We start from the raw sequence: 24,128 nt of genomic DNA, 5'->3' as shown, positions 1-24,128 counted from the left end.
TGGTCCAGGGTTAGCCACCAACGGAGTGAGTCTCTGGTCTTCTGATCTACTTGAATCACTGGAGACAAGTCTGTATAGTCCCCATTCCACTGTTTCAGCATGCACAGTTGTAATGGTCTTAGATGAATTCGCGCAAAAGGAACTATGTCCATTGCTGCAACCATCAATCCTACTACTTCCATGCACTGAGCTACGTTAGGACGAGGAATAGAATGAAGAACTTGACAAGCGTTTAGAAGTTTTGACTTTCTGACTTCTGTCAGGAAAATCCTCATTTCTAAAGAATCTATTATTGTTCCCAAGAAGGGAACTCTTGTCGACGGAGACAGGGAACTTTTTTCTATGTTCACCTTCCATCCGTGAGATCTGAGAAAGGCCAGAACGATGTCTGTGTGAGCCTTTGCCTTTGAAAGAGACGACGCTTGTATTAGAATGTCGTCCAAGTACGGTACTACTGCAATGCCCCTTGGTCTTAGAACCGCTAGAAGGGATCCGAGTACCTTTGTGAAAATCCTTGGAGCAGTGGCTAACCCGAATGGGAGGGCCACAAACTGGTAATGTTTGTCCAGAAAGGCGAACCTTAGGAACTGATGATGTTCTTTGTGGATAGGAATATGTAGATACGCATCTTTTAGATCCACGGTAGTCATAAATTGACCTTCCTGGATTGTGGGTAGAATCGTTCGAATGGTTTCCATTTTGAACGATGGTACTCTGAGAAATTTGTTTAGGATCTTTAAATCCAGAATTGGTCTGAAAGTTCCCTCTTTTTTGGGAACTACAAACAGATTTGAGTAAAATCCCATTCCTTGTTCCGCCGTTGGAACTGGGTGTATCACTCCCATCTTTAACAGGTCTTCTACACACTGTAAGAATGCCTGTCTCTTTATTTGGTTTGAGGATAAGTGAGACATGTGGAACCTTCCCCTTGGGGGTAGTTCCTTGAATTCCAGAAGATAACCCTGAGAAACTATTTCTAGTGTCCAGGGATCCTGAACATCTCTTGCCCAAGCCTGAGCAAAGAGAGAGAGTCTGCCCCCTACTAGATCCGGTCCCGGATCGGGGGCTACTCCTTCATGCTGTTTTGTTAGCAGCAGCAGGCTTCTTGGCCTGCTTACCCTTGTTCCAGCCTTGCGTCGGTTTCCAGGCTGGTTTGGTTTGAGAGGCATTACCCTCTTGTTTAGAGGATGCAGAGTTAGAGGCCGGTCCGTTCCTGAAATTGCGAAAGGAACGAAAATTAGACTTATTCTTGGCTTTGAAAGGCCTATCTTGTGGGAGGGCATGGCCCTTTCCCCCAGTGATGTCTGAAATAATCTCTTTCAATTCTGGCCCAAAGAGAGTCTTACCCTTGAAGGGGATATTAAGCAATTTTGTCTTGGAAGATACATCCGCTGACCAAGACTTTAGCCAAAGCGCTCTGCGCGCCACAATTGCAAACCCTGAATTTTTCGCCGCTAATCTAGCTAGTTGCAAAGCGGCATCTAAAATAAAAGAATTAGCCAACTTGAGTGCGTGAACTCTGTCCATAACCTCCTCATACGGAGTCTCTCTACTGAGCGACTTTTCTAGTTCCTCGAACCAGAACCACGCTGCTGTAGTGACAGGAACAATGCACGAAATGGGTTGCAGGAGGTAACCTTGCTGTACAAAAATCTTTTTAAGCAAACCCTCCATTTTTTTTATCCATAGGATCTTTGAAAGCACAATTATCCTCGATAGGAATAGTAGTGCGCTTGTTTAAAGTAGAAACTGCCCCCTCGACCTTAGGGACTGTCTGCCATAAGTCCTTTCTGGGGTCGACCATAGGAAATAATTTCTTAAATATAGGAGGGGGGACAAAAGGTATGCCGGGCTTCTCCCACTCCTTATTCACTATATCCGCCACCCGCTTGGGTATAGGAAAAGCGTCAGGGTGCACCGGAACCTCTAGGAACTTGTCCATCTTGCATAATTTTTCTGGAATGACCAGGTTGTCACAATCATCCAGAGTAGATAACACCTCCTTAAGCAGTGCGCGGAGATGCTCTAATTTAAATGTCAAAACATCAGGTTCTGCCTGTTGAGAAATTTTACCTGAATCTGAAATTTCCCCATCCGACAAAACCTCCCTCATGACCCCTTCAGATTGGTGTGAGGGTATGACAGAGCAATTATCATCAGCGCCCTCCTGCTCTACAGTGTTTAAAACAGAGCAATCACGCTTTCTCTGATATGCAGGCATTTTGGATAAAATATTTGCTATGGAGTTATCCATTACTGCCGTTAATTGTTGCATAGTAATAAGCATTGGCGCGCTAGAAGTACTAGGGGCCTCCTGCGTGGGCAAAACTGGTGTAGAACTATGTCTACTCCCTTCATCTGATGAATCATCTTGGGCAACTTTACTATCTGTGGCAATACTGTCCTTACTTTGTTTGGACGCTATGGCACAATTATCACACAATTTTGAAGGGGGACACACATTGATCTTCAAACATATAGAACATAGCTTATCTGAAGGTGCAGGCATGTTAAACAGGCTTAAACTTGTCAAGAAAGTACAAAAACCGTTTTAAAACAAAACAGTTACTGTCTCTTTAAATTTTAAACAGTGCACACTTTATTACTGAATATGTGAAAAAGTATGAAGGAATTGTTCAAAATTTACCAAATTTTCACCACAGTGTCTTAAAGCATTCAAAGTATTGCACACCAATTTTCAGAGCTTTAACCTTTAAAATAAAGAAACCGGAGCCGGTTACAGTTTTAACCCCTCTACAGTCCCAGCTACAGCCTTTGCTGCGACTTTACCAAACCCAGGGGGGAATACGATACCAGATGAAGCCTTCTAGGAACTTTTCCAACTACTTTCAGATCCTCACACATGCATCTGCATGTCTTGCTCTCAAAAGTAACTGCGCAGTAATGGCGCGAAAATGAGGCTCAGCCTACAACTGGGAAGGCCCTTCCTGACTGGAAAGGTGTCTAACACAGTGCCTGACGTTAAAAAACGTTCCCCAAGCTTATAAGTGTGAATTACAAGCATAAACATGTATAAAATGCCCAAATAAAGCAATCGATTTAGCCCATAAAAGTGTCTACCAGTTTTATAGCCCATATTAAGCCCTTTATTCTGTTTGAGTCTAAGAAAATGGCTTACCGGTCCCCATTAGGGGAAATGACAGCCTTCCAGCATTACACAGTCTTGTTAGAAATATGGCTAGTCATACCTTAAGCAGAAAAGTCTGCTAACTGTTTCCCCCAACTGAAGTTACTTCATCTCAACAGTCCTATGTGGAAACAGCAAACGATTTTAGTTACTGTCTGCTAAAATCATCTTCCTCTCACAAACAGAACTCTTCATCTTTTTCTGTTTCAGAGTAAATAGTACATACCAGCACTATTTTAAAATAACAAACTCTTAATAATAGAATTAAAAAAACTACAACTAAACACCACATACTCTTAACCATCTCCGTGGAGATGTTGCCTGTGCAACGGCAAAGAGAATGACTGGGGTGGGCGGAGCCTAGGAGGGACTATATGGACAGCTTTGCTGGGACTCTGCCATTTCCTGTTGGGGAAGAGATATTCCCACAAGTAAGGATGACGCCGTGGACCGGACACACCAATGTTGGAGAAATGCTATTTTACCCAGGAATCTCTGTTTGACAAAACATAATGGTGGTCACTTTCCACACTTTCTAATCAAATAATCTCCAGAATCTCATGTCTTCCCATAAAAATGTTCCAATTAGGTTAGAACACAATGGTCCTTCACCACACAAACTTGTAGCAGTGACTGAACCAACATATAATGGATGATTGGAATTTCTGGTTCATCATAAGTGCTATAAGAGTGACCAAAACCACAAGGTATAGGATGAGTTTAAACATCCAAAAAAGAATGCAAACAGATAGCAAGGATCCCAATTGTAATGCAATTCTTGATTTGGAAGCAATATCTTGTTGATCTTCTTATTTCTCACAGTTTGTATTGAAGAATCTTAGGACCATCAAGACCCTTTTTTTGTGGGTTTAAATATATACACACACATATATACAAATACATACCAAAGAAAAGTGGAACAAAATCAGTTTATACAAAGAGTTAAAAAAACTCTATTCTTACCTTCAATTGCAGGGCTGTATTGTGACATCACATTACTGGCTAAAGTAGGCAATGAAACAGCCACAAACACCATAAGAAGACAGGCAATTTTATATTCTTCTTCAGGGCTGATGGTTTCTGTAATGGAGTTAGACAGAGATTATTATACCTAAATCAAAGGGGCATTATACACTAGATTTTTTTTTGCATAAATGTTTTGTAGATGATCCATTTATATGGCCCATACAGTTTTATTTTTGAAAAATGTATAGTTTTGCTTATTTTTAAATAACATTGCACTGATTTTCAGACTCCTAACCAAGCCCCAAATTTTAGAAGTATACTGATGTATACCTAATCCACCTTTCTCCTGTTTGTGTAAAGGGTATTTTCATATGCAAAGGAAGGGGGGGAGGGAGTGTCTGCATTCACTGGGTGTCCCAGTCAACCTAATCAAAAAGTGTTAAACTGGGAGCTTCTAAGCTAAATTTCATAAAAAAGGGCAAAATTATTAATGAAAGTATATTGCAAATTACAGTACATAACCAATACACTTTATATAAAAATCTCAAGTTGTTTACTGCCCCTTTAAATGTCATGTTAAAATGTCAATATACTGTACATATTAAACATTATTAGGTGTTTAGCAGAATGCATTAAATAATTATATTGTAGATTTTAAACCCTCCCGCCCTTGCCATGTTTATCATCTGAGAGCAATACCTTACTTTAAATTAAGTATGCCACATGCATTTGCTGGTACCAAGCCACATGGTGACGTAATTTACTACTGGATGGGTGGAACTGGGTCAATTACATTAAATTTCTTATAAATTAAAAGAAAAAAATGTATTAACTACATAGTAAGAATATATAATTAAAGGGACATGATACCCAAATGTTGAAGCACATGAAAGTGATGTAGCATAGCTGTAAAAAGCCGACTAGAAAATATCACCTGAACATCTCTACGTAAAAAAGGAAGATATTTACCTCAAAATTTGCTAAGTATTTCACACCACACTGTAAAGAGACTTAAACATCCAGTCAGGAAGCTTGTCCCAGGACTTACTAGGGAGTGTGCATCTGTCATGTGCAGGCACAGTCAGGTTATTTTCCTATTCAGTTTAAAGGGACATGATACCCAAATGTTGAAGCACTTGAAGGTGATGCAGCATAGCTGCAAAAAGCCGACTAGAAAATATCACCTGAACATCTCTATGTAAAAAAGAAAGATATTTTACCTCAAAATGTCCTATTCACACTCCATTGTTAAGCAGCAAATCAGTATGCCTGTCTCGGGACCTGCAAGGGAGTGTGCCTCATGCACACTCATGTTATTTCCCTATTCAGTTTAAGGAAGTTCACTATGAAATCTCATGACATCACAGTTCATGACCCCAGCACAGCTGATGCTGATTGGCTGTTGTTCATTTCTTCCTTTTTTTTTTTACGTGCAGCTGGACAGCAGCTGAAGTATAACTGTTTACACAGCACTTACTCTGGTGAGCTGAAGAAAATTTGAGGTAAAATATCTTCCTTTTTTACATAGAGATGTTCAGGTTATATTTCCTTGGCAGTATTTTACAGTTACTCTGTATCACTTTCAAGTTTTATGTCCCTTTAATGTAAAATAGACATTGATTAATGTTTTGCTTATTGCTTCCCAGTTCCACTAACCAATCAGCAATAACTCATCCTCCGCCTTACTTCATTTATCTCACTTTTTATTTGGAACAACTCTGACACAAACATTTGCTCTTCTACTACTCATTTTGATTTATGGGGAGGGGCAAAAAGAGGAAATTAAGTGCTTGCTTTTTTAAATCACAATAAAAAGAAATAAAGTAAAAACAAAAAACCTACCAGATTTCTGAGATGATAATGCAACAACAAGGGCTGGATCTATTTCGCAAGGTAATCCAGCCGCAGAAGAAAGCTCATAAACATTCATAGCAACCTGATAAATAAATAAGATAAGGATCAATAAGAGGTTTTTTTGTTTTGTTTTTTAACAGTGGAAAAGAACAGAAATAAAAAACAGAAATTGATTAAACACATAGGCAAAGTCTCACTCAGATGCTGCAAGCATCATTTAGATTTCCTGGAGGTAGTAAACAAAGATCACTGATGATGAGAATAGTTCCCCAAAGCTAAGCTCTCAAAGAAATATATATAAGCTGTAAAAAAAAATAATTTAAGAACTTACCTGATAAATTCATTTCTTTCATAATGGCAAGAGTCCATGAGCTAGTGACGTATGGGATATACATTCCTACGAGGAGGGGGCAAAGTTTCCCAAACCTCAAAATGCCTATAAATACACCTCACACCACACTCACACCTTACTTTAACATTTAGCCAAGTAGTGAGGTGTAAAAAAAAAAGAGTAAAAAAGCATACAAAAAAAGAGGAACTGGAAAATAATATTGTGCTTTTATACAAAAATAACCACCAAAAACAGGGTGGGCCTCGTGGACTCTTGCCATTATGAAAGAAATTAATTTATCAAGTTCTTAAATAAATTATGTTTTCTTTCATGTAAATGGAAAGAGTCCATGAGCTAGTGACGTATGGGATAAAATACCCAAGATGTGGAAGTCCAGAGAAGAGTCACTAGAGAGGGAGGGATAAAATAAAAACAGCTATTTCCGCTGAGAAATTAAATCCAAACCAAAAAATAAGTTTTTCTATAAATTTCAGGAAAAAAACTTAAAATATAAGCAGATGAATTAAACTGAGACAGCTGCCTGAAGAACTTTTCTACCAAAGACTGCTTCAGAAGAAGCAAATGCATCAAAATGGTAAAATTTAGTAGATGTATGCAAAGAAGACCAAGTTGCTGCTTTGAAAATCTGATCAACTGAAGCTTCATTCTTAAAAGCCCACGAAGTGGCAACTGATCTAGTAGAATGAGCTGTAATTCTCTGAGGCGGAGACTGTCCCGCCTCCAAATAAGCCTTGTGAATCAAAAGCTTTAACCAAGATGCCAAAGAAATGGCAGAGGCTTTCTGACCTTTCCTAGAACCAGAAAAGACAACAAATAGACTAGAAGTCTTCCTGAAATCCTTAGTAGCCTCAACATAGTATTTCAAAGCTCTTACCACATCCAAAGAATGTAACAATTTCTCCAGAGAATTCTTAGGATTCGGACACAAAGAAGGAACAACAATTTCCCTGCTAATGTTGTTAGAATTCACAGTCTTAGGAAGAAATTTAAACGAAGTCCGCATTCTCCTTTTCTGATAGAAAATCAGAAAAGGAGACTCACAAGAGAGAGCAGATAATTCAGAAACTCTTCTAGCAGAAGAGATAGCCATAAGGAACAACACTTTCCAAGAAAGTAGTTTAATATCCAAAGAATGCATATGCTCAAAATGAGGAGCCTGCAAAGCCTTCAAAACCAAATTAAGACTCCATGTAGGAGAAATAAACTTAATAACAGGCTTGATACGGACTAAAGCCTTAACAAAACAGTGAATATCAGGAAGCTTAGCAATCTTTCTATGAAATAAAACAGAAAGAGCAGAGATTTGTCCCTTCAAAGTGCTTGCAGACAAACCTTTATCCAAACTGTCCTGAAGAAACTGTAAAATTTTAGGAAGTCTAAAAAAATGCCAAGAGAATTTATAAGAAGAACACCATGAAATATGGGTTTTACAAACCTGATAATAAATCTTCCTTGAAACAGACTTACAAGCCTGCAACATAGTATTAATCACTGAGTCAGAGAAACCTCTATGAGCACTAAACGTTCAATTTCAATACCTTCATATTTAGTGATTTGAGATCCTGATGGGAAAACAGCTCTTGAGACAGAAGGTTTAGCCTTAAAGGGACATTAAACCCCAAAATTTTCTTTCATGATTCAGATAGAGAATACCATTTTTAAAAAGTTTCCAATTTACTTCTATTATCAAATTTATTTCATTCTTATGTTATTCTTTGTTGAAGAGATATCTAGGTAGGTAGAGTGCGCGTGCCTGAAGCCTACATGACAGGAAATAGTGCTGCCATCTAGTGCTCCTGCTAATGTATAACATTGTTGCAAAACTGCTGCTAAATGGTGCTGCAGACATGTGCACACTCTTGAGCTTACATTTCGGCTTTTTAACAAAGGATAAAAAGAAAACAAAGAAAATTTGATAATAGAAGTAAATTAGAAAGTTGTTTAAAATGTTATGTTTATCTAAACCATGAATGAAATTTTTTGGGTTTTATGTCCCTTTAAAGGAAGTGACCAAGGTTGGCAACTGGACATCCGCATACCAAAACCTGTGAGGCCATGCTGGAGCTATCAGAAATACATGTGATTGTTCCATTATGATCTTGGAGATCACCCTTGGAAGAAGAACTAGAGGTGGAAAAATATAAGCAAGTTAGTAAGACCAAGGAACTGCTAACGCATCTACCATCTCCGCCTGAGGATCCCTGGACCTGGAAAGGTATCTGGGAAGTTTCATGTTTAGATGGGTAGCCATCAGATCTCTTTCTGGAAGACCCCACATCTGTACAATCTGAAAAAACACATGTGGATAGAGAGACCACTCCTTGGATGTAAAGTCTGACGACTGAAATAATCCGCTTCCAAATTGTCTACACCTGGGACATGAATCGCAGAAATTAGACAGGAATTGGATTCCACCCAAGAAAGTATCTGTGATACTTCTTTCATTGCTAAAGGACTGCGAGTCCCTCCCTGATTATTGACATATGCCACAGTTGTGATATTGTCTGTCTAAAAGCGAATGAACAGTTCTCTCTTTAATAAAGGCCAAGCCTGAAGAGCCCTGCAAATAGCACGGAGTTCTAAAATATTGATTGGTAACCTTGCCTCTTGAGGTTTCCAAACCCCTTGTGCTGCCAGAGACCCCAGACAGCTCCCCAACCTGAAAGACTTGCATCTATCGAGACTACAGTCCAGGAAGGTCGAACAAAAGAGGCCCTTGCATAATCTGATGATGGTCCAACCACCAAGACAGAGAGAGTTGAATGTTGGGATGTAAGTATATCAATTGTGATATCCGAGTATAATCCCTGCACCATTGATTCAGCATGCAAAGCTGCAGAGGTCTCATATGAAAACGAGCAAAGAGGATTACGTCCGACGCTGCAGTCATGAGACCTAAAACTTCCATGCACATAGCCACTGAAGGGAATGATCGAGACTGAAGGTTTCGACAGGCTGAAACCAATTTCGTTCATCTCTTGTCTGTTAAAGACAGAGTCATGGACACTGAATCTATCTGGAAACCTAAAAAGGTGACCCTTGTCTGAGGAATCAAGAAACTCTTTGGTACATTGATCCTCCAACCATGTCTTTGAGGAAACAACACTAGTTGATTTGTGTGAGATTCTGCTAAATTAAAAGATTGAGCCAGTACCAAGATATCGTCCAAATAAGGAAACACTGCAATACCCTGCCCTTTGATAATTGATAGAAGGGCACCGAGAACCTTTGAAAAGATTCTTCGAACTGTCGCTAGGCCAAATAGAAGAGCGGCAAATTGGAAATGCTTGTCTAGAAAAGAGAATCTCAGAAACCGATAGTGAACTGGATGAATCGGAATATGAAGATAAGCGTCCTGTAAGTCTATTGTGGACATGTAATGACCTTGCTGAACAAAAACAAAATTTATGTAAGAACTTACCTGATAAATTCATTTCTTTCATATTGGCAAGAGTCCATGAGCTAGTGACGTATGGGATATACAATGCTACCAGGAGGGGCAAAGTTTCCCAAACCTCAAAATGCCTATAAATACACCCCTCACCACACCCACAATTCATTTTAACGAATAGCCAAGCAGTGGGGTGATAAAGAAAGGAGTAGAAAGCATCAACAAAAGATATTTGGAAATAATTGTGCTTTATACAAAAAATCATAACCACCATAAAAAGGGTGGGCCTCATGGACTCTTGCCAATATAAAAGAAATGAATTTATCAGGTAAGTTCTTACATAAATTATGTTTTCTTTCATGTAATTGGCAAGAGTCCATGAGCTAGTGACGTACGGGATAGCAATACCCAAGATGTGGAACTCCACGCAAGAGTCACTAGAGAGGGAGGGATAAAAATAAAAACAGCCATTTTCCGCTTAAAAAATTAATCCACAACCCAAAAAATAAGTTTATTCTCATAAATGAAAGAAAAAAACTCAAATCAAAAGCAGAAGAATCAAACTGAAACAGCTACCTGAAGAACTTTTCTACCAAAAACTGCTTCTGAAGAAGCAAATACATCAAAACAAAAGAATTTAGTAAATGTATGCAAAGAGGACCAAGTTGCCGCTTTGCAAATCTGATGAACTGAAGCTTCATTCTTAAAGGCCCACGAAGTGGAGACTGATCTAGTAGAATGAGCTGTAATTCTCTGAGGTGGGGCCTGACCCGACTCCAAATAAGCTTGATGAATCAAAAGTTTCAACCAAGAAGCCAAGGAAATAGCAGAAGCCTTCTGACCTTTCATAGGACCAGAAAATAAAACAAATAGACTGGAAGTCTTCCTGAAATCTTTAGTAGCATCCACATAATATTTCAAAGCTCTTACCACATCCAAAGAATGTAAGGATCTTTCCAAAGAATTTTTAGGATTAGGACACAAGGAAGGGACAACAATTTCTCTATTAATGTTGTTAGAATTCACAACCTTAGGTAAAAATTGAAAAGAAGTCCGCAAAACTCCCTTATCCTGATGAAAAATCAGAAAAGGAGACACACAAGAAAGCACAGATAGCTTAGAAACTCTTCTAGCAGAAGAGATAGCCAAAAGGAACAACAATTTCCAAGAAAGTAGTTTAATGTCCAAAGAATGCATAGGCTCAAATGGAGGAGCCTGTAAAGCCTTCAGAACCAAATTAAGACTCCAAGGAGGAGAAATTGATTTAATGACAGGCTTAATACGAACTAAAGCCTGTACAAAACAGTGAATATCAGGAAGTATAGCAATCTTTCTGTGAAATAAAACAGAAAGAGCAAAGATTTGTCCCTTTAAGGAACTTGCAGACAAACCCTTATCCAAACCATCCTGAAGAAACTGTAAAATTCTAGGAATTCTAAAAGAATGCCAAGAGAATTTAAGAGAAGAACACCATGAAATGCAAGTCTTCCAAACTCTATAATAAATCTTTCTAGAGACAGATTTATGAGCTTGTAACATAGTATTAATCACTGAGTCAGAGAAACCTCTATGACTTAGTACCAAGTGTTCAATTTCCATACCTTCAAATTTAATGATTTGAGATCCTGATGGAAAAACGGACCTTGAGACAGTAGGTCCGGCCTTAACGGAAGTGGCCAAGGCTGGCAACTAGACATCCGAACCAGATCCGCATACAAAAACCTGTGTGGCCATCCTGTAGCCATCAGCAACACAAACGATTGTTCCATGATGATTTTGGAGATCACTCTTGGAAGGAGAACTAGAGTCGGGAAAATGTAAGCAGGATGATAACACCAAGGAAGTGTCAGCGCATCCACTGCTTCTGCCTGAACATCCCTGAACCTGGACAGGTATCTGGGAAGTTTCTTGTTTAGATGAGAGGCCATGAGATCTATCTCTGGAAGACCCCACATCTGAACAATCTGAGAAAACACATCTGGATGGAGAGACCACTCCCCTGGATGTAAAGTCTGACGGCTGAGATAATCCGCCTCCCAATTGTCTACACCTGGGATATGCACCGCAGAGATTAGACAGGAGCTGGATTGCGCCCAAGCAAGTATCCGAGATACTTCTTTCATAGCTTGGGGACTGTGAGTCCCACCCTGATGATTGACATATGCCACTGTTGTGATATTGTCTGTCTGAAAACAAATGAACGGTTCTCTCTTTAACAGAGGCCAAAACTGAAGAGCTTTTGAGAATTGCACGGAGTTCTAAAATATTTATTGGTAATCTCGCCTCTTGAGATTTCCAAACCCCTTGTGCTGTCAGAGATCCCCAAACAGCTCCCCAACCTGAAAGACTCGCATCTGTTGTGATCACAGGCCAGGTTGGCCGAACAAAAGAAGCCCCTTGAACTAAATGATGGTGATCTATCCACCACGTCAGAGAGTGTCGTACATTGGGATTTAAGGATATTAATTGTGATATCTTTGTATAATCCCTCCACCATTGGTTCAGCATACAAAGCTGTAGAGGTCTCATGTGAAAACAAGCAAAGGGGATCACGTCCGATGCTGCAGTCATGAGACCTAAAACTTCCATGCACATAGCCACTGAAGGGAATGACTGAGACTGAAGGTGCCGGCAGGCTGCAACCAACTTTAAACGTCTCTTGTGTGTTAGAGACAGAGTCATGGACACTGAATCTATCTGGAAGCCTAAACACCTTTTTGTCTGAGGAATCAAGAAACTTTTTGGTAAATTGATCCTCCAACCATGTTTCTGAAGAAACAACACTAGTTGATTTGTGTGAGATTCTGCAGAACGTAAAGACTGAGCTACTACCAAGATATGATCCAAATAAGGAAACACCGCAATACCCTGTTCTCTGATTACAGAGAGTAGGGCACCTAGAACCTTTGAAAAGATTCTTGGAGCTGTTGCTAGGCCAAATGGAAGAGCAACAAATTGGTAATGCTTGTCTAGAAAAGAGAATCTCAGGAACTGAAAATGTTCTGGATGAATCGGAATATAAAGGTATGCATCCTGCAAGTCTATTGTGGACGTATAATGTCCTCGCTGAACAAAAGGCAGAATAGTCCTTATAGTCACCATATTGAAAGTTGGAACTCTTAGATAACGATTCAAAATTTTCAGATCCAGAATTGGTCTGAAAATGTTTTCCTTCTTTGGGACAATGAATAGATTTGAATAAAACCCCAAACCTTGTTCCTGAAAAGGAACTGGCATGATTCCCCCTGAAGACTCCAGGTCTGAAACACACTTCAGGAAAGCCTGAGCTTTTACTGGATTTGCTGGGATACGTGAGAGAAAAAAATCTTCTCACAGGAGGTCTTACTCTGAATCCTATTCGATACCCTTGAGAGACAATGCTCTGAATCCATTGATTTTGGACAGAATTTATCCAAATATCCTTGAAAAACCTTAATCTGCCCCCTACCAGCTGAGCTGGAATGAGGGCCGCACCTTCATGCTGACTTAGGGGCTGACTTTGGTTTCTTAAATGGCTTGGATTTATTCCAATTTGAGGAAGGTTTCCAATTGGAAACAGATTCCTTGGGGGAAGGATTGAGTTTTTGTTCCTTATTTTGACGAAAGGAACGAAAACGGTTAGAAGCCTTAGATTTACCCTTAGGTTTTTTATCCTGAGGCAGAAAAACTCCCTTTCCCCCAGTGACAGTTGAAATAATAGAATCCAACTGAGAACCAAATAAATTATTACTTTGGAAAGAAAGAGATAGTGATCTAGATTTAGATGTCATATCAGCATTCCAAGATTTAAGCCACGAAGCTCTTCTAGCTAAAATAGCTAAAGACATGGATCTAACATCAATTTTGATAATATCAAAAATGGCATCACAAATAAAATGATTAGCATATTGCAGTAAGCGAATAATGCTAGATATGTCAGAATCCAATTCTTGTTGCGCTAAATTCTCCAACCAGAAAGTTGATGCAGCCGCAACATCAATCAAAGAAATTGCAGGTCTGAGGAAATGACCTGAATATAAATAGGCCTCTCTTAGATAAGATTCAAGCTTCCTATCTAAAGGATCCTTAAAGGAAGTACCATCTTCCATAGAAATAGTGGTACGTTTAGCAAGAGTAGAAATGGCCCCATCAACTTTGGGGATTTTTCCCCAAAACTCTATAGAATTTGCTGGTAAAGGATACAATTTTTTAAACCTTGAAGAAGGAATAAAAGAAGTACCTGGCTTATTCCATTCCTTAGAAATCATATCAGAAATAGCCTCAGGAATAGGAAAAACCCCCAGAAGGTTTAAAAACAGCATTTAAACGTTTATTAGACTGAACATCAAAAGGACTGATTACCTCAATATCCAAAGTAATTAACACTTCTTTTAATAAAGAACGCATATACTCTATTTTAAATAAATAAGTAGATTTGTCAGTGTCAATGTCTGAGGAAGGATCTTCTGTATCAGATAGATCCTCATCAGAAGAGGATAAATTAATATGTTGTTGGTCATTTGAAATTTCATCAACTGAATGAGAAGTTTTAAAAGACCTTTTACGTTTATTAGAAGGTGGAAATGCAGACAAAGCCTTCTGGATAGAATCAGAAACAAATTCTTTAAAATTCATAGGTATATCATGTACATTAGAAGTTGAAGGAACTGCAACTGGCAATGTACTATTACTGATGGACACACTATCTGCATGTAAAAGTTTATCATGACAACTATTACAAATTACATTCAGGGAAATAATTTCCACAATCTTACAACAAATGCACTTAGCTTTGGTAGAACCGATGTCAGGCAGCAATGTTCCAGCAGAAACTTCTGAGGCAGGATCAGATTGAGACATCTTGCAAAATGTAAGAGAAAAAACAACATATAAAGCAAAATGATCAATTTCCTTATATGACAGTTTCAGGAATGGGAAAAAATGCAAATAGCATAGCCCTCTGATAGAGAAAAAGGCAAAAGGCAAACATCAATGGGGTATTAAAATAATGAAAAAGTTTGGCGCCAAGTATGACGCACAACGTAACTGAAAACTTTTTTGGCGCCAATAATAACCGGAAATGACACACTTGCGTCACTAATGACGCAACCGTGTGTAAGGCTTCGGCGTCAACTATGACGCGGGAAATGACAAAGTTGCGTCATAGACGTATTTTTCGCACCAAAAAATTCTTGAGCCATAAATGACGCAATAAAGTTTAGCATTTGGCGCACCCACGGGCCTAATACCACCCGCAATTTGCAAGAAGTAGTCAATTGAAAAAAAGACTAAACCCCAGGTAAGGAGAGAAAAAAAATAATCTTAAAAAAATGAAACTGACAGTCTGCAGAAGGAAATACATGAACCTGACTCATGGCAAATATAAGTACAATACATATATTTAGAACTTTATATAAATGCATAAAGTGCCAAACCATAGCTGAGGTGTCTTAAATAATAAAAAAAAATACTTACCAAAAGACACCCATCCACATATAGCAGATAGCCAAACCAGTACTGAAACAGTTATCAGTAGAGGTAATGTTAAAACATAATTTATGTAAGAACTTACCTGAAAAATTCATTTCTTTCATATTAGCAAGAGTCCATGAGCTAGTGACGTATGGGATATACATTCCTACCAGGAGGGGCAAAGTTTCCCAAACCTCAAAATGCCTATAAATACACCCCTCACCACACCCACAAATCAGTTTAACGCATAGCCAAGAAGTGGGGTGATAAGAAAAAAGTGCGAAAGCATAAAAAATAAGGAATTGGAATAATTGTGCTTTATACAAAAAAATCAAAACCACCACAAAAAGGGTGGGCCTCATGGACTCTTGCTAATATGAAAGAAATGAATTTATCAGGTAAGTTCTTACATAAATTATGTTTTCTTTCATGTAATTAGCAAGAGTCCATGAGCTAGTGACGTATGGGATAATGACTACCCAAGATGTGGATCTTCCACGCAAGAGTCACTAGAGAGGGAGGGATAAAATAAAGACAGCCAATTCCGCTGAAAATAATCCACACCCAAAATAAAGTTTAAATCTTATAATGAAAAAAACTGAAATTATAAGCAGAAGAATCAAACTGAAACAGCTGCCTGAAGTACTTTTCTACCAAAAACTGCTTCAGAAGAAGAAAACACATCAAAATGGTAGAATTTAGTAAAAGTATGCAAAGAAGACCAAGTTGCTGCTTTGCAAATCTGATCAACCGAAGCTTCATTCCTAAACGCCCAGGAAGTAGAAACTGACCTAGTAGAATGAGCTGTAATCCTTTGAGGCGGAGTTTTACCCGACTCGACATAAGCATGATGAATTAAAGATTTTAACCAAGATGCCAAAGAAATGGCAGAGGCCTTCTGACCTTTCCTAGAACCGGAAAAGATAATAAATAGACTAGAAGTCTTTCGGAATTTCTTAGTAGCTTCAACATAATATTTCAAAGCTCTAACTACATCCAAAGAATGCAATGATCTCTCCTTAGAATTCTTAGGATTAGGACACAATGAAGGAACCACAATTTCTCTACTAATGTTGTTAGAATTCACAACCTTAGGTAAAAATTTAAAAGAAGTTCGCAACACCGCCTTCTCCTGATGAAAAATCAGAAAAGGAGACTCACAAGAAAGAGCAGATAATTCAGAAACTCTTCTAGCAGAAGAGATGGCCAAAAGAAACAAAACTTTCCAAGAAAGTAATTTAATGTCCAAAGAATGCATAGGTTCAAACGGAGGAGCTTGAAGAGCCCCCAGAACCAAATTCAAACTCCAAGGAGGAGAAATTGATTTAATAACAGGTTTTATACGAACCAAAGCTTGTACAAAACAATGAATATCAGGAAGATTAGCAATCCTTCTGTGAAAAAGAACAGAAAGAGCAGAGATTTGTCCATTCAAGGAACTTGCAGACAAACCTTTATCCAAACCATCCTGAAGAAACTGTAAAATTCTCGGAATTCTAAAAGAATGCCAGGAAAAATGATGAGAAAGACAAAAAGAAATGTAAGTCTTCCAGACTATATCTTTCTAGATACAAATTTACGAGCCTGTAACATAGTATTAATCACAGAGTCAGAGAAACCTCTTTGACTAAGAATCAAGCGTTCAATCTCCATACCTTTAAATTTAAGGATTTGAGATCCTGATGGAAAAAAGGACCTTGCGACAGAAGGTCTGGTCTTAACGGAAGAGTCCACGGTTGGCAAGAGGCCATCCAGACAAGATCCGCATACCAAAACCTGTGAGGCCATGCTGGAGCCACCAGCAGAACAAACGAGCATTCCTTCAGAATCTTGGAGATTACTCTTGGAAGAAGAACTAGAGGCGGAAAGAGATAGGCAGGATGATACTTCCAAGGAAGTGACAATGCATCCACTGCTTCCGCCTGAGGATCCCTGGATCTAGACAGATACCTCGGAAGTTTCTTGTTTAGATGAGAAGCCATCAGATCTATTTCTGGAAGTCCCCACATTTGAACAATCTGAAGAAATACCTCTGGGTGAAGAGACCATTCGCCCGGATGTAGCGTTTGGCGACTGAGATAATCCGCTTCCCAATTGTCTATACCTGGGATATGAACCGCAGAAACTAGACAGGAGCTGGATTCCGCCCATACCAGTATTCGAGATACTTCTTTCATAGCCAGAGGACTGTGAGTCCCTCCTTGATGATTGATGTATGCCACAGTTGTGACATTGTCTGTCTGAAAACAAATGAACAATTCTCTCTTTAAAAGAGGCCATGACTGAAGAGCTCTGAAAATTGCACGGAGTTCCAAAATATTGATTGGTAATCTCACCTCCTGAGATTCCCAAACCCCTTGTGCTGTCAGAGACCCCCAAACAGCTCCCCAACCTGTCAGACTTGCATCTGTTGAAATTACAGTCCAGGTCGGAAGAACAAAAGAAGCCCCCTGAACTAAACGATGGTGATCTGTCCACCACGTCAGAGTGTCGTACAATCGGTTTTAAAGATATTAATTGAGATATCTTTGTGTAATCCCTGCACCACTGGTTCAGCATACAGAGCTGAAGAGGTCGCATGTGATCGCGTCCGATGCAGCAGTCATAAGACCTAGAATTTCCATGCATAAGGCTACCGAAGGGAATGATTGTGATTGAAGGTTTCGACAAGCTGAGATCAATTTTAGACGTCTCTTGTCTGTCAGAGACAGAGTCATGGACACTGAATCTATCTGGAAACCTAAAAAGGTTACCCTTGTCTGAGGAATCAATGAACTTTTCGGTAAATTGATCCTCCAACCATGATTTTGAAGAAACAACACAAGTCGATTCGTATGAGATTCTGATAAATGTGGAAGACTGAGCAAGTACCAAGATATCGTCCAAATAAGGAAATACCACAATACCCTGTTCTCTGATTACAGAAAGAAGGGCACCGAGAACCTTTGTAAAAATTCTTGGAGCTGTTGCTAGGCCAAACGGCAGAGCCACAAACTGGTAATGCTTGTCTAGGAAAGAGAATCTCAGAAACTGATAGTGAGCTGGATGAATCGGAATATGCAGATATGCATCCTGTAAATCTATTGTGGACATATAATGCCCTTGCTGAACAAAAGGCAGGATAGTCCTTATAGTTACCATTTTGAATGTTGGTATCCTTACATAACGATTCAATATTTTTAGATCCAGAACTGGTCTGAAGGAATTCTCCTTCTTTGGTACAATGAAGAGATTTGAATAAAACCCCAGCCCCTGTTCCAGAACTGGAACTGGCATAATTACTCCAGCCAACTCTAGATCTGAAACACATTTCAGAAATGCTTGAGCTTTCGCTGGATTTACTGGGACACGGGAAAGAAAAAATCTCTTTGCAGGAGGCCTTATCTTGAAGCCAATTCTGTACCCTTCTGAAACAATGTTCTGAATCCAAAGATTGTGAATTGAATTGATCCAAATTTCTTGGAAAAAACGTAATCTGCCCCCTACCAGCTGGGCTGGAATGAGGGCCGCACCTTCATGTGGACTTTGGAGCTGGCTTTGGTTTTTCTAAAAGGCTTGGATTTATTCCAGACTGGAGATGGTTTCCAAACTGATACCGCTCCTGTGGGTGAAGGATCAGGCTTTTGTTCCTTATTGTGACGAAAGGAACGAAAACGATTATTAGACCTAAATTTACCTTTAGATTTTTTATCCTGTGGTAAAAAAGTTCCTTTCCCTCCAGTAACAGTTGAGATAATAGAATCCAACTGAGAACCAAATAATTTATTACCCTGGAAAGAAAGGGAAAGCAAAGTTGACTTAGAAGACATATCAGCATTCCAAGTTTTAAGCCATAAAGCTCTTCTAGCTAAAATAGCTAGAGACATATACATGACATCAACTCTAATGATATCAAAGATTGCATCACAAATAAAGTTATTAGCATGTTGAAGAAGATTAACAATGCTATGAGAATTATGATCTGTTACTTGTTGCGCTAAAGCTTCTAACCAAAAAGTTGAAGCTGCAGCAACATCCGCTAAAGATATAGCAGGTCTAAGAAGATTACCTGAACATAAGTAAGCTTTTCTTAGAAAGGATTCAATCTTCCTATCTAAAGGATCCTTAAAGGAAGTACTATCTGCCGTAGGAATAGTAGTACGTTTAGCAAGAGTAGAGATAGCCCCATCAACTTTAGGGATTTTGTCCCAAAACTCTAATCTGTCAGATGGCACAGGATATAATTGCTTAAAACGTTTAGAAGGAGTAAATGAATTACCCAAATTATTCCATTCCCTGGAGATTACTTCAGAAATAGCATCAGGGACAGGAAAAACTTCTGGAATAACTACAGGAGATTTAAAAACCTTATTTAAACGCTTAGATTTAGTATCAAGAGGAATCCTCTATTTCTAATGCAATTAAGACTTCTTTAAGTAAAGAACGAATAAATTCAATTTTGAATAAATATGAAGATTTATCAGCATCAACCTCTGAGACAGAATCCTCTGAACCAGAGGAACCATTATCAGAATCAGAATGATGATGTTCATTTAAAAATTCATCTGAAAAATTAGAAGTTTTAAAAGACCTTTTACGTTTACTAGAAGGAGGAATAACAGACATAGCCTTCTTAATGGATTTAGAAACAAAATCTCTTATGTTAACAGGAACACTCTGAGTATTAGATGTTGACGGAACAGCAACAGGTAATGTAACATTACTAAAGGAAATATTATCTGCATTAACAAGTTTGTCATGACATTCATTACAAACAACAGCTGGAGGAACAGATACCATAAGCTTACAGCAGATACACTTAACTTTGGTAGATCCAGCACCAGGCAGCGTTTTTTCCAGAAGTATCCTCTGACTCAGTGTCAATCTGGGACATCTTGCAATACGTAATAGAAAAAACAACATATAAAGCAAAATTGATCAAATTCCTTAAATGACAGTTTCAGGAATGGGAAAAAATGCCAGTGAACAAGCTTCTAGCAACCAGAAGCAATAAATAATGAGACTTAAATAATGTGGAGACAATAGAGACGCCCATATTTTTTAGCGCCAAAAAAGACGCCCACATTATTTGGCGCCTAAATGCTTTTGGCGCCAAAAATGACGCCACATCCGGAACGCCGACACTTTTGGCGCAAAAAACGTCAAAAATGATGCAACTTCCGGCAACACGTATGACGCCGGAAACAGAAAAAAAATTTTGCGCCAAAAAAGTCCGCGCCAAGAATGACGCAATAAAATGAAGCATTTTCAGCCCCCGCGAGCCTAACAGCCCACAGGGAAAAATTTTAAGGTAAGAAAAAAATTGATTTATTCATATGCATTATCCCAAATATGAGTCAAGGCAAATAAATGTTTGAATACATATATTTAGAACTTTATATAAAAGTGCCCAACCATAACTTAGAGTGTCACAGAAAATAAGACTTACTTACCCCAGGACACTCATCTACATGTAGTAGAAAGCCAAACCAGTACTGAAACGAGAATCAGTAGAGGTAATGCTATATATAAGAGTATATCGTCGATCTGAAAAGGGAGGTAAGAGATGAATCTCTACGACCGATAACAGAGAACCTATGAAATAGACCCCGTAGAAGGAGATCATTGAATTCAAATAGGCAATACTCTCCTCACATCCCTCTGACATTCACTGCACGCTGAGAGGAAAACCGGGCTCCAACCTGCTGCGGAGCGCATATCAACGTAGAATCTAGCACAAACTTACTTCACCACCTCCATAGGAGGCAAAGTTTGTAAAACTGATTCGTGGGTGTGGTGAGGGGTGTATTTATAGGCATTTTGAGGTTTGGGAAACTTTGCCCCTCCTGGTAGGAATGTATATCCCATACGTCACTAGCTCATGGACTCTTGCTAATTACATGAAAGAAATTGAGAGTGTATCGTCGATCTGAAAAGGAAGGTAGGAGATGAATCTCTACGACCGATAACAGAGAACCTATGAAATAGAACCCCGTTAGGGAAATCATCGTATTCAATAAGTGATACTCCCATCACGTCCCTCTGACATTCGCTGTACTCTGAGAGGAATGGGGCTTCAACAATGCTGAGAAGCGCATATCAACGTAGAAATCTTAGCACAAACTTACTTCACCACCTCCATAGGAGGCAAAGTTTGTAAAACTGAATTGTGGGTGTGGTGAGGGGTGTATTTATAGGCATTTTGAGGTTTGGAAAACTTTGCCCCTCCTGGTAGCATTGTATATCCCAGACGTCACTAGCTCATGGACTCTTGCCAATTACATGAAAGAAAGGTAGAATAGTCCTTATAGTCACCATCTTAAAAGTTGTGACTCTTACAAAACAATTCAAAAACTAAAGTTCAGATCCAGAACTGGTCTAAATTAATTTTCTTTCTTTGGGACAATGAATAGATTTGAAAGAAAAAAAAAAAGACCCTGTTCCTGAAGCAGAACTGGTATAATTACCCCTGAAAGCTCCAGATCTGAAATACACTTCAGAAAAGCCTGAGCTTTTAAAGGATTTGCTGGAATGTGAGAGAGAAAGAATCTTCTCACAGGAGGCCTTACTCTGAAACCTATTCGATACCCTTGAGAGCCAATGCTCTGAATCCACTGTTTTTTAACAGAATCTGCCCAAATGTCTTAACAATTTCAATCTGCCCCCCACCAGCTGAACTGGATTGAGGGCCGCACTTTCATGCAGACTTGGGGGCTGGCTTTGGTTTCTTAAAAGGCTTGGATTTATTCCAACTTGAAGACGGCTTCCAATTGGAACCAGAGACCTTAGTTATGAGGAGTGGTTTTCTGTTCTCTATTCTGACGAAAGGAACGAAAACGATTAGAAGCTTCAGATTTACCCTTAGATTTTTTTATCTTGAAGCAAAAAAACTCCCTTCCCCCCGGTGATAGTGGAAATAATAGAATCCAACTGAGAACCAAATAATTTATTACCCTTTAAAGATAGAGATAATAATCTAGATTTAGATACCATGTCAGCATTCCAAGATTTAAGCCATAAAGCTCTTCTAGCTAAAATAGCCAAAGACATGGATTTAACATCAATCTTGATGATATCAAAAATAGCATTACAGATAAAATGATTAGCATGTTGAAGCAAACCAATAATGCTAGACAAATCAGGATCTGCTTCCTAATGTGCTAAGTAATCCAACCAAAAAGTTGATGCAGCTGCAACGTCAGCCATAGAAATGGCAGGCCTTAGAATATAGCCAGAATGTAAATAAGCTTTCCTTAGATAAAATTCAATTTTCCTATCTAAAGGATCCTTAAAAGAAGTACTATCTTCCATAGGAATAGCAGTACGTTTGGCAAGAGTAGAAATAGCCCCATCAACCTTAGGGACTTTTTCCCAAAACTTCAATTTAGCTACTGGTAAAGGATAAAACTTATTGAACCTAGAAGAAGGATTAAAAGAAGCACCAGGCTGAAGAGAGGCTAGTCCCTTCCTTCACTTCCGGGGAGGAGCGTGAGAGGACACGCGCGCGCTCTGAGTTCTGCGCACCAAGCAGCAAAAACTTTCAACACCCCAGCTCCAGGTCCCCGTCGGCGGTTCAGATTGCGGACACCTTGGGGAGATAGAGATTGTGGAGCTAACGGAAGCCGGCACACACCGCCAGGGTCAGGTGGTACTGACCGAAACCACTCACTCCTTGTATGCAGAGGAAAGGCTGTGGAAATCCCCCTTCAGCTAACACGGAGCAGCAACAGAAGTGGAAGGCGTGGATCCTTCTCTTGGTTCTTGTGAAGGAGCGACAGTTACAAGTGCGGCAGGGTCGGGATCTATCACGGCCCCACGGGAGGTCGGTGCGTGCGGGAGGTGTCTCGGGTGGATCGACTTCCTAGTGAGAGTGACGGAGCCAGCCCATAAACCACAAGCCCTGAACTACACACAGAGGAGAGCTAAGGACTGACGCATTAAAATCGCAAGTACAAAGCTTTGATAACACAGGATAAAAGCCGGTATTATGTATTGCAAACCCCACATACACTGATAATCTGTGCAGCTGAAGGAGGTATAAGGAGGCATAAGTTACATGAAGATATAACAGGCATAGTGTCTTTTGTATATGGCTCAAAGTGGTATGTTTTGATAGATACATCTATACAAGTATTGGCATATCCGAAGCACTGCTGATTAACCGTCTTGTGAGGAGGCCTATATCCAGTAAGGCAATTTAAATAGACGAGTGCTTATACAAAGTTACTCCTGCCTCTGGAATTTCTTTGCTACAACTGGTCGAGTTTAGAAAGGCTTGTTATATAACATTTGAAGGAGACTGTGGAATCAGCTTTACTTGGAGTATAAATAGAGCATTCAGAGAGTATACTGCTGGGACGTTAAAAGGACAGCAGAGAAAGCCAAGTAATTATCTCTTAACCCTTAGTAAGCAAGAACAAAGTAATATAAGAAAGAGGGTACTCCATTACAGAAGTATAAGCAAGCAGAGAAAGATTAACACAGGATAGCTACTTGCTTTATATAAAGTGAGGCAAAGGAACTTGGATCTGCTATATGGCTTGCCTGGTTGCTGGTACATCTATGTCTGCTGTCCTGGCCAAGATATGTAGATACAAAAAGTACATGGCAATTGAAGGAGGCAGAGGATTTAACTTTATTTGATGCAAAAGTAAAGAGTCTAAGGAGTATACTGCTAAATTGCTAAAAGACATTTATTAGCTAAGCATTGGCTATTGCAGGTTTGCCTTTTGGCCCTTAGTAAAAAATATCAAGGCATTCTGAGAAAGAGAGTACATATTGGCAGCAATAAAAGCAAAACAGTAAACCCTCAGTATCTGAAGTGAGGCAAAGGACTTGGACCCTGTTAAATTTGCTGTTATGTATCCTTTTTTTGTATATCTTTGCTTTGTGTCTGCAATTGCATGTATGTATGGTTAACTATAGCAGCTACTGTATCAAATTCTAAAATCAGGTCTGGGTACAGATAATTATTGATCTTTACCAGA

The 24,128-nt window shown here is 39.2% G+C and overlaps 1 protein-coding gene across 1 annotated transcript in view; it reads right to left on the bottom strand.

The window, feature by feature from the left end:
• Positions 1–24,128, bottom strand: part of NCKAP1 (NCK associated protein 1) — a 472,154-nt gene that overhangs the window by 13,815 nt on the left and 434,211 nt on the right. Inside the window, exons 27-28 of the mRNA XM_053698543.1 lie at positions 5,957–6,050; positions 4,112–4,228 (exon numbers count right to left, since the gene is read on the bottom strand). Of these exons, the coding sequence (XP_053554518.1) occupies positions 4,112–4,228; positions 5,957–6,050 (211 nt within the window). The remainder of the gene's footprint in view (positions 1–4,111; positions 4,229–5,956; positions 6,051–24,128) is intronic.

This window comes from Bombina bombina, chromosome 1, assembly GCF_027579735.1.
Source record: "Bombina bombina isolate aBomBom1 chromosome 1, aBomBom1.pri, whole genome shotgun sequence".
Lineage (NCBI taxonomy): Eukaryota > Metazoa > Chordata > Amphibia > Anura > Bombinatoridae > Bombina > Bombina bombina.
Note: the sequence above shows the minus strand (reverse complement) of the source record. Positions and strands in the feature narration are given on the sequence as shown.